General features: G+C 34.8%; 2 protein-coding genes across 2 annotated transcripts; both read right to left on the bottom strand.

Moving 5' to 3' along the window:
* Window positions 1–1,051: 1,051 nt before the first annotated feature.
* On the bottom strand, window positions 1,052–7,846 carry HELRODRAFT_161503 (hypothetical protein; the record flags this gene model as incomplete). The annotated part of the gene is made up of 8 exons (XM_009021417.1): window positions 1,052–1,942; window positions 2,053–2,129; window positions 2,767–2,817; window positions 2,936–3,097; window positions 4,228–4,752; window positions 4,948–5,238; window positions 6,442–6,551; window positions 7,794–7,846. The coding sequence occupies 8 exons, from the start codon at window positions 7,844–7,846 to the stop codon at window positions 1,052–1,054; spliced, it is 2,160 nt and encodes a 719-aa protein (XP_009019665.1).
* Window positions 7,847–8,277: 431 nt separating this feature from the next.
* On the bottom strand, window positions 8,278–9,782 carry HELRODRAFT_161504 (hypothetical protein; the record flags this gene model as incomplete). Its single annotated transcript, XM_009021418.1, has 3 exons — window positions 8,278–9,018; window positions 9,125–9,213; window positions 9,524–9,782. 3 exons carry the CDS (start codon window positions 9,780–9,782, stop codon window positions 8,278–8,280), a joined length of 1,089 nt encoding a protein of 362 aa, XP_009019666.1.
* Between the last annotated feature and the right edge of the window lie 1,461 nt (window positions 9,783–11,243).

The raw sequence follows: 11,243 nt of genomic DNA on the forward strand, positions 1-11,243 counted from the left end.
ATGAAAAAGTATGAGACAAAATGTAAACAATCCCAAGTTCGCCATTGTTTCTTTGAATAAAAGTATTTGTTGTATGTAATAGAGTTATAAGAATTAATACTAGATTTAGATGCAGCATCCTCTTGTCGTTCTATTAGCAGCAGTAGTAACAGTTGAAATATTACTTAATAAAACAGTATTTAGTATATAGTATTATAACAATGATTGAAAACAAATTAAACTTGAGATAGCTAGCAGCGGACAAAAATCTAGGACTTTTAATGATCATAAAATTCTTCAAATGTATCTTTAATCAACCGTAAAACTGCTTAATTAAAAAACGAAGCCAAATAAGAAGAAATGATATTGAAACATCGTAATGCTGGGGTTTCTAACTGGAATGTAAATAAAGAGAACGTTGTTACGGGTATGAAGCTAGTTCGATTTTATAACTCGGGTTTTTATATCATCATTGAATAAAAACGGTAAGCATGACATTAGTCTTGTCTGCTTTCACCTACATCCCGTATGTTCGATCGGAACATTTAAGTTGGATTGGAAGTTTTTTCAAGTTTGGAATTAATAAAATATTATGTTTGAAGTTGAATTTAAAAATTATGAAAATAAAAATTTGAAAATTTTTTCTATGTTTCCAAGTAAATGAGGTAGGAGACAATAAATAAGAACAACTGCAAGACAATGTCCATCATCTGAAAAGCCTGACTGGGCAGACCAAAATAAAATTGGAAAGAAGTGAAAATGTACAGAGGTAAGTGAGGTGAATGAATCATCAAATGCTAACAACCATTTTGCGCTGAAATGTGTAACATGGCGAAACTAGACTACCAGCGCGATAAATAACTGAATGATGAAATGTTTAAACAGAAATCTCAAGTCTTATTAAATTAGGTAACTGTGTTAGTTTTCTACAAATCTCACCAAATTTATAAAAAAAAATAAGATAAACATTAAAATGTGACGCTTTCAAAAGCCGTAACGCTAAACAAACGACTACAGCGATATTTCATAAAATCACAACAAACACGTTTACAAATAAGAACACAACCGCCCATCATAATTTGACACTCGCGGACACCGCTAAGACCTGGCGAGGGAGAGTTTTGGAACCTCTGTAGTCCTGGGATGATGTGACCATCGATGAAGCAGTTGCTACCGTTGTGATGACGTTCGTGTTTGTTGGGGCGGTGCTGTTCGTTGTCGGCTCGTAAAATGACAAAGTCTTCGCTTGACCTGATTTCACTTGCAAACGCATAGTGGCCGCTTTCTCGCGTCTCAAGTATTTCGGAGTTTCGTAAATGTGAGTGTCGTCATCACCATCGTATATCAAAGTTCCAGTCTGCTGTGGCTGGTGTGGTTGCTGCTGGTGCATCAGAGGCTGCTGAAGTTGTTGCGTTTGTGGGTGAAGAGGATGGGGATGATGGAGATGGTGGTGATGATGATGATGTTGAAGAGTTTTTCCACCCGATGTCTGACCACTTTGCAGATTGAAAGTTACGGAGTCTCCATATTGGAACAAGCTGGTCCCGTTGCGGCTGTCTGGTCTGTCAATTCCTGTCAACTTGCTGGCAATGGGAGGAGCCATGGGCCACATCTCTCTGACGTAATCGTTGTTGTTTGATGCCGTGGAGAGGGTGCTCTGTGGCGTGTGGCTCGAGTATTTGACGCCTTTCATTGACGACGGCAGCGTTCGACTGCTGTACTTGCTGATGTTCTCGTCAATGTTGCAGCTCGCTACGTTTTCGGAACTGCTTCCAATGGTACTGAGAAGTAAAGACGCGTCAACGAATGATTGGTTGTACTGTTGTTGCAGTTGTTGCTGCTGCTGCTGATAATTTTGAGCATTTCTTAAGATTGGTTTCGGTTTGATTTCTTGCGGTTGTTGTGTCAGAGGGGGTTGGTTGTTAGTTGCACACTGAGATGATGACGTCACTGATATGGAAGCCTGTGTCGTTAGTTGTGTTGGTTTGTGTGGAGTTTGTTGTGGTTGTGGCGCTTGCTGCTGTTGCTGAACATCTTGTTGCTGCAGATGTTGCTGGTGGTACTGCTGCAAACAGGATTGACTTTCAACGGGGTCGGTTGATGAGACCTGCATAGACTCTCGTCGCAACTTGTGTCTCCCTCCTTTGAACCTGACAAGTTTAAGCAAATTTTTATTTATAGTAATTACAAAAACTATTTAAAAATTTAATAATTAAATTCCAATATGTTCTTTAATTTATTTATTCAAGTTTTGGTTCAAATAAAGCACGTGGTATCATTTGTCCGATTATTACAAATTCAGAGTTCTAATAACTTTTCACGTTATTCTCCTTCATGACGTCAACTTTTATGATTATGCATCATAGCGTGACTTTTCCAATTAAGTTGAAACATAAAATTTGATTGACGTGTGACTAAGTGCTGGCAGTAAAGCCAACATCCAACCAACCAACTAGCCAACCAACCAGCTAGCCAACCAACCAGCTAGCCAACCAACCAGCTAGCCAACCAACCAGCTAGTTAACCAACCAGCCAACCATCTAGCCAACCAACTAACCACCCAACTAACTAACCAGCCAAACAACCAAAAACTAACCATTCGTAACAGAGGAGTGCTATGAGAAGGAAGATGATGACGACGATGACTGATAAGATGACCGTTACGACCACTGTTAGCGCTGTTTATTAATATTATTCATTATTTAAAAATATTTTTTAATTAATTACATATTATTATTTTTATATAATAATATTAATAATAATGTAAATATAATAAATTCTTCTAACTGTATGGGACAGCAACCTTGCCAAAAACAAGATAATGTGAATCGTAATTTTCTGTGGTGAAGAATTATATCGGCTTATTAATGAACTATCATTGATTATAATTTCAATGTTTATAATTTCTATTTATAAATTGAAAAATTTTTTTATAGAAAAGCAAAAAAAAACTGACCGGCGGAGCAGTTTTCATAATTTCCAACCCAGACATTTTCCATGTCGTCGCAGTTCATGGCCCAGGTGTGGTCGGAGTGATTGCAGCCCATCAACCACCTCTCGTTCTCATCCTTCCTCATCCAACCGTGCTGGGGTGGAGAGATTTCCGTGCAACCAATCGCTGTAAGGAGGAAAAAATATCATCGATCGAGAAATCATGCATGAGAGGTTATGGATGCTGGTACTTGTGTACTTTTTTTCAAAAATGTGTGTGTGTCTGCATGTACTTTGGCATATGTTTGTATGTCACTGGAGATTTACTTAGTATTCATGCACATTTGTTTGTCTGTTTGTGTGGGTTTGTTTGCATGTATGCTTGCTTGAAATATTTATTCTCTGTAAATTTATGTTCTATGATATGAGCACTAGAGTTTTTGGCTGTGTAAACACATACGATTGTGTGTATTCAATTTTAAGTGGGAATCTACATGCTTTTTTATGTTGTAATATTCGTTCAGCTTATATGCCAATGTTTTTGTATCGTTTTGTATGTATTCAACAAAATTCTGCATAAAAACATGAAGGCATGAATAGAAAGGATGTTTGCTTGGCGATGTGTTTGTAATGTGTATGTACAACGTTTGCCCATATAGTATGTTTATCATTTGCAGGTGTTGATGCATGGAGCTGCATGAATGGAAAGGTGCATGAATAAGTGAATTGTTAGATGTGAGGTTGTGTGTTTATGTGTGTGTGTTATATATGTGTGTTGTGTGTGTGTTATGTGTGTGTTATGTGTGTGTGTGTGTGTGTGTGTGTGTGTGTGTGTGTGTGTGTGTGTGTGTGTGTGTGTGTGTGTGTGTGTGTGTGTGTGTGTGTGTGAACGACGTATCATAGGCTTACGCAATGGAGTATGTGACAGGCGATGTGTGTCAGTGCCTTTGTGTAGGGATGAGAAATGAGATGCGAAACAAATAATTCAATGAAAGATGTCGACGAATTTTTACAATTTTTTGCAAATGCAAATTTTGTTTTTAAATTTTGACTGCATTTTACAAACAGGGTAAATATTTTTTCAAATCATCAAAATTTTATAAATTATAAAATTCAAGTTTGCAATAATTTTATTCGAACAAGTTCAACAATACGTTTCCATCTAGCAAATGGAATTTAATTCCAAAGAAGGAGCAAAATAATTAAAAACTATTTCAAATAAAACTAATGGAACATTTTTTTCAAACATGAACAAAACATCTCTTGCTTATAACATGCAAATTGACGAAAATTAAATTAAGAAAGACAAAAAATTACCATCAAATTTGATGAGGAACCAGAATTGATTCATTTGATCCTGCGTGTAGATCTTCAACTCGATGGCATTGCTCCTTGAAAAAAGAATATGCTTTTCTCGCACGTCTTTGCCACAAATTTTCTCCGCCAGTCTTGATATAGACGATTTATCCGACACAATTCCGTATTTTTTGCAATCGTTTCCGATCCCTCGACTCATCCCTGCTCCTCCATACATGTGACTGTGATACGGATCGAGATTCAACGGATATCGACCGCGATGATCGTAGTTACCGTATCTTCCAGATCCAGGACCGACAACATCCGCGTATTCTCTCCACAAATCGCTCGTTGGCATTGTGAAGTCGATGAGTGTCAGGTTAATCTTCAGTCCCTTGGGCACCTCGATCTTCCAGGGACAGTTGGCTGACCCCAAGTTGGTGCTCATCGTTACGTAGCTGGCTATGTATCCGTGTAGCTGATTATTTATGAGGACACTCCGACCACCGGAAGAAGCACAACTCACGTTGGCGGGAGCTGTCACCACTGAACAAAAAAAATTATTTCTTTTCAGTTTCTATAAGTTTGATAAATTATTAATTTTTCAAATAGTTTGTGTTTCAACGCGCTATGTTTTGAATTCTCATTAAAATGTTCATCAATTTGTTATTTGCAACCAAAAAAATGTTTGTAAGTATTGTGACGTGTGGAGGAAAATCGAAATCATCGGATGCAGCACACCTCTAAGACAATCGTAGTAAATCTTGAGGTAGGGTTTGTAGTTCTTGGGACAAGAAGGGGGTGAGCCAAATGAAACATTGTTGACGAGGACGTTGCAGGACTTCCTTCCGGAGCACATGCGATCCAGATGATGAAGGACACTCTTCTGACATCCCTTCGTTATCCCACTCTCGCCTTTGATGCAGTGGTGGCCGTCCATCTGTCCGAACGTGGCGTCTCTGAACACGATGACCTCATCGTCGCGACTGCAGGCCACTCTGAAGCTCTCGTCATAACAATACTTCTCTTCAACTGAGATTGTAAAAAAAAGATGGGTGGATGGATGGATGGATGGTAGGGAAATTGATAGATAGATGGGTGTTGAAATGGATGGATGGATGGTTGGATAGATGGATGAATAAATGGGCAGATGGATAGGTAGATAAATGGATGGATGAAATAGATGACAACAAATTAAAAAGTGAAAAATTATTGAAAAGTAAACGCTGGAAGGTTATTTTGAAAACTTTGATGCTGATAAAATGATGAAAACGGACGACGGTAGAGATATTAAAAATGAAGATGGATAGAAATTATGAAAAATTATATAGACGCAAAATGTAATTGAAAAAGGCTAGTCCTCTTTTACAGTAAATAATTATTATAGATATGTAATGATAGTGCAATGCATAATTAAACAGCTTTACACAATTTATTCAAAAAGAAATTGCGGAGAAAAAAGAAAGAATTTTAGAAAATGTAAATAAACAAAATTTAAACTAATATTTAAATTTAAACTAAAATTTAAAGTACACACGCACGTTAAAATGGTATGCGCTTCCTTTACTTTGAAGATCTTTCAAATGGAGATGCCACGCAAAAGAAAAAAGAAGAAAATAATGGATTGATGGATGAATGGATTGATGGATGGATTGATGGATGGATGGATGGATGGATGGATGGATGGATGAATATATGTTTAAAAATGAAAAATAATTGGATGGATAATTTAATACTTCCTAACTCTCAGTCATTTTTATGGTCCAAATTTAAATCAGCACACGTTCATTAAAATCTCCTGTTGACAATTTCAAAGTTTCAATCGACCGTAAATTATATTTATGAAATTATACATTTCATAAGAAAGGTTTAGACAAGAGATGGTTCTCTGTCTGAGACTCTAGCCTCTCCACAATAACAGGTGTATTTAGTTTTTGAAAAAATTCTCTATATAAATTTCTTCTAAGAACTGTTTCAAAGTTGATAATGTTTGGTTAATTTTTGCACACCCTTCGCAATAAACAACAGCCACGCTTCTTTTTTCTTCAAATCTCACATAAAAAAAAACTCTGCCGAAATAATTTTTTCATGATTGTAATATGAAATCGTTGTTATTTTTTTCTCCAACCAATATAAACAATAATTTGATAATCGCAAAAAATCAGTATATAGAGGACATTTGAAGTATGTAGAGCTGCTATATTAGTGCAGTAATAGAAGATGTTTTTAACGAACCTTGCAGTGAATTCTGTATACAGAGAGTTGAGATGAGGACGATGATGAATGCTAATGTTCTCCTACTACACAGAAAGTGTACTCTCATCGGAGCGATATGCTGCGGATATCTGGATGAAAAGAATGAACCAGAATGATGTTGTGTCGTGAATACGCGAAAATTGAATGCATGCAAAACTGTTAATGAATGAATACACAAACCCACAAACAAATACACATACATAAACATACAAACGTACAACCAAACGTGTACAAACACAAGCATACAAACAAATTTAATGTTTATTGACAAACATATATACAAACATGCTAACATACATACAATTGTACATACATACAAACAAACATACATACAAACAAACATGCGCATACATACAAAGGTACAAGCGTGAATTAAATAAACCCAATGACATTTCGAAACACACGAACGCACTATCCATCCTTAGCAAATATTTGAACAACAACAGACGAACAATTTGCCCAAACCCATCAACCTCATCATCTAGATGTGTGCTGTGCTATCCAAACTGCCAATATCATTGCTAATCGCTTTGTAGTTTATAATAACTACATAGACACTTCTTTAATCACACTTCTTTGTAAAGTCTACTCACCTACTTACTAGTTAATGTTTAATACTCAAAAATGAATGTGTTATTTTCACATGAGTCAAACTCAAAAGCACTGATCGTACAGCTATCCAAATAAAATGAATGAAACTTCGCCAACGACATCTTTAAAAATTCTAAAATTAATGTTGGGATTGGTGATAATATTTTATTTGATCTAATTCATGTGGCATGTTACGACATTTTAAGAAACATTGGCGAGCTAGACAATGAGCAATCAAAAATGTAATTACAAATAGAAATAATATACTTATAATAATTTAATTTATAAAACTTGTTTACCAGAGATTGTTATTTTAATTAAACACTTAAGAGAACCGTTGAAACGTTCTCATAAATCTAGGTTGATCTTATAAAAATATTCTGTAGGATTCTGAAATGAACTACTTTTTTCTGCTTATTCCCGTTTTGGTGATTTTCAAATTTCAAGCTATGAACTTTTTTTATACACAGGCTAATCAATTATTTTCATGGTCTGATAAGGAGAAGTGCTTTTTCGTATTATCCCCAACCCCTCCATGATCCGCCCCTCTGTGTGTGTATAGGGGAGAGTGGGGATGCTTGAGACACTTTCCGTCCAAACGTAAACAAAATGTAATGCCTTTCATCATTAAACACTTTTTTAGCATTTTAGTTAGAGCTGGGTCTACTGAATAAGATTTTATAACCTCATGCAACATTGTGAGTCATTCTAGAAGACAGTTTCAAAAGTTTTACAGGTACCTAAATGTCTCAACCATCCCTGCTACTGTACTGGTTGAGACAGCAGGAGTCATGCTTGAGACACCATTTAACTCATTGATATTTCAAAAGTTAATATTCCTTGCTTTTGTTTTATGGCTTGCAGAAGTTATTAGCAAGAAAACATTTTATGACATATTATTTAGAAAATATTATAGGATAAATTGTTATTAAATTTCACCAAAATCAAATAAAATTAATTTGAAAAAAATAAAGTTTCGACAAAATATTTATTTCAAATTGCATTTTTTACAAACAAAATTTTGTTCTGTCTTTGAAATACCAGCACAAGCAGTATGTGCCAATTCTTTACATTTTCCCTGGCATTTAATCCAGCTTTCACCATTTGTAGAAGAAGACCATGAAGAGCAACAATAAAGAAACAGAGCATCATCATCATCACCATTATTTTTTTTGCCAGAATTGCTTGAAAATTTCAATTGCCTGCGACTTTTCTTTTCACATTTTACTTTTTTTCTGTTTTTTGTCTTCTTTTTTCTTGTCTTTGAGAAATTTCATTTTTAATTGGAGTATCTGTTAAAATCCTCGTTTTACCTGGCCTGGGGTGTTTACCTTTCAGTTTCCTAGGTGGAGCAACTGGAAATGGCCTGACGTTTTCAGGTTTAAATATTGTAGCGATCTCATCAAGAACATTTTTGCAAGTTTCAATAGTGTAATTCAATTGGGGATTTGATGATTCACTTGGTTTGTAGGCACTATCCTGCTGTGAAAAAACTTGATCTGTAGACTCTAAATTATTCAAACTGTTAGGATTCACAGCTTCACAATCCGTCAATGTTTCATCTGGTGCACCATTGAATCTATCAGTTACTTTGGATGGCAGAAATTCTTCTTCAGCAAAAACATCTGAATTATGTGGCCAAATGCCTGTAACTTTGAATGAGGAAGTGATGTTTTCAATCGTCATTGCACTTTTGTATGCTTTTACCACCAGTCCCGGTATATCATAAATGTCTGGTCGATGAGCAGTATTATTAATCATAAAGTCTTTTAATGCAGTGTTGTAATACCTTTTAAATGGACCGTAAACAGTACGATCAAGAGGTTGTAGTTTGTGGCTACAATGAGGAGGGAAACTGAGCATAACTATTCCGTTGTTCATGGCATAATCGATCGCTTCTATAGACAAGTGTGATTCATGGTTATCCAAGAGAAGAAGCACAGGTGTCTGAATGGAACATCTTAACTTGAAAAACAATTATTGATTTGAATTTACCTTAAAATATGTAATTTGAATAACAAATCATTATCAGAGGTATTGCTTGACCAATGGCATTAATAGCACAACAAACTGTAACCAGTTTGCCTCGATCCTCACTACCCTTAATTGCTCCAACTTGCTTTTGTCCTTTTGGTGATAAAACTTTTATCGCACCTTGAACTGTTGTGCAACCAGTTTCATCGATGTTATAAATATTATTCGTTAGAAAATTATGACGAGCCTTTACGTCTTCTAGATTTAAAAAAAAGCAGCAACATTTGTTGTATTAAAACAAGACGCTCTTCCCATTGACGTTGTTTCTGGTTTTCAAATTGAAATTTGCGTGTTTTGTTTCAAGAAACCATCAAACCAATCCTTCCCAGCTATCTGTCCTGAATGCCAATTATCTGGAGTATTATTCTTATATTCTTATATTTTTGATATGCCAGTTTTCTCATTTCCATTGCCGTCAGACCATAATACATCTTACATGATGTAATTAAATAATTACAAAAAATCAATTCTTCTTCAAATGTGAAAACTCTACGATTTCCCCAAAAACCAATCATAGGTGAATTTTCATTATTTGCAAATCTCTTAACATATCGGGATGATGTAGTTTTGTCTATCTCAAACTGTTTGGCCACTTTTCTCAACCCTTCTCCATTTTTTACTATTAGAACAGCTTTGCGTACAATTTCCAAACTATACTTCCCTCTTTCTGTTTTTCGAATATGAGTTCGTGGCATGTCTTCCAAAATAAATATAATAATTTAAATAATGCTAATAAAAATAGATAAAAAAAAACATAAATAATTTATGTTTTATTCAATTAATTTATCAGATAAATTAATACAAACCAACCTAAATTTATATTTACTGATTATATAACTAAAAGGTAAAGAGTTATAAAAAACACATAATAATTAATTATTCAGGGTTGATTGAGATGTCTCATTCAACCCTTTAAATGATTGTCTCAACCATCCCCAACTGAGGTTTAGGTTATAAAAGTTCTATTAACTTTTTTATTGTCATTGTTTAAGTGACAATATTATACGAGAAGAATCGCTAAATAAACAATAAAATTAATAATAGCAAAGTGTATTTAAAAAAACAAAATTAATGTAAAATAAAACGAAAAAATGTGATCACCTAAATTTTACTTTCGAGGTCCAAAAACAGTCCGAAAACTAAAAACGTGCATGAAATTTGATCCGCTTTTAGATAAACATAAATGACATGATATTCGACAAAGATAAACTAAAAGAGTACCCTTAAAGCGCATAATTTTCTTATTATTGACCTGTCCCATCCAACCCTTTGTCTCAACCATCCCCACTCTCCCCTACGTTTTTGTTTGTGACTCGGCATTTGTTAGTGACTCGGCATTACCTATATACTAATTGCAAAAAAATTGCAGCAAAATTATTTATGCAAAATTCCGTTTGATCAACTGTTTCTAAATTTTTAAAAGTCAGTCTAATTTTTTTTGTCGAATTTTTTAAAAAAATTTAATAAAAAAAGGTAGAATATTATGTTATTATATTCTTGCAGCACAAAAGTTGAATAAAATACATTTGTCCTATTAAAATTATTCAACAAAATCACAATCGCATTACCCGTCATCGTATTAACACATCACTTCTTTATTACGTCACTCTTTTATAATATCAATCAATTCACCATCACATCAATTCATCATCACGTCAATTCATCATCGCATAAATTTATCATCACATCAATTCATCATCGCATCAATTCATCATCGCCTAAATTCATCATAACATCAATTCATCATCACACCAATTCATCATCCCATCAATTCATCATCACATCAATTCAACATCGCATCAACTCGTCACCATATCACCACATCGCTCCATTAAGACATTTATTCATCATCAGATCAGATGATCTAAACCAACTTTACTCTCCAATACTAAATCCATTTACACTTATTTCAATTTTCCTTCAATCTTCATCTAAAGCCGGCAATCTTTCCACATGATCTCAATAAATCATCCAAGAGCTGTGTACTGCGCATGTACAAACACGGAGATCGTATTCGTAACATCACTCGATTAGATCAATAGTTCTCATCCTAACTCATCATCATCATATTCCATCAGCAACATTCCGAACTACTTCTCGGTGCATATTTAGTACCATCCCATCATTTTATGATCCTACCAAGTCGTTGAATCCAC

The sequence above is a fragment of the Helobdella robusta genome, assembly GCF_000326865.2.
Source record: "Helobdella robusta unplaced genomic scaffold HELROscaffold_3, whole genome shotgun sequence".
Classification (NCBI taxonomy): domain Eukaryota; kingdom Metazoa; phylum Annelida; class Clitellata; order Rhynchobdellida; family Glossiphoniidae; genus Helobdella; species Helobdella robusta.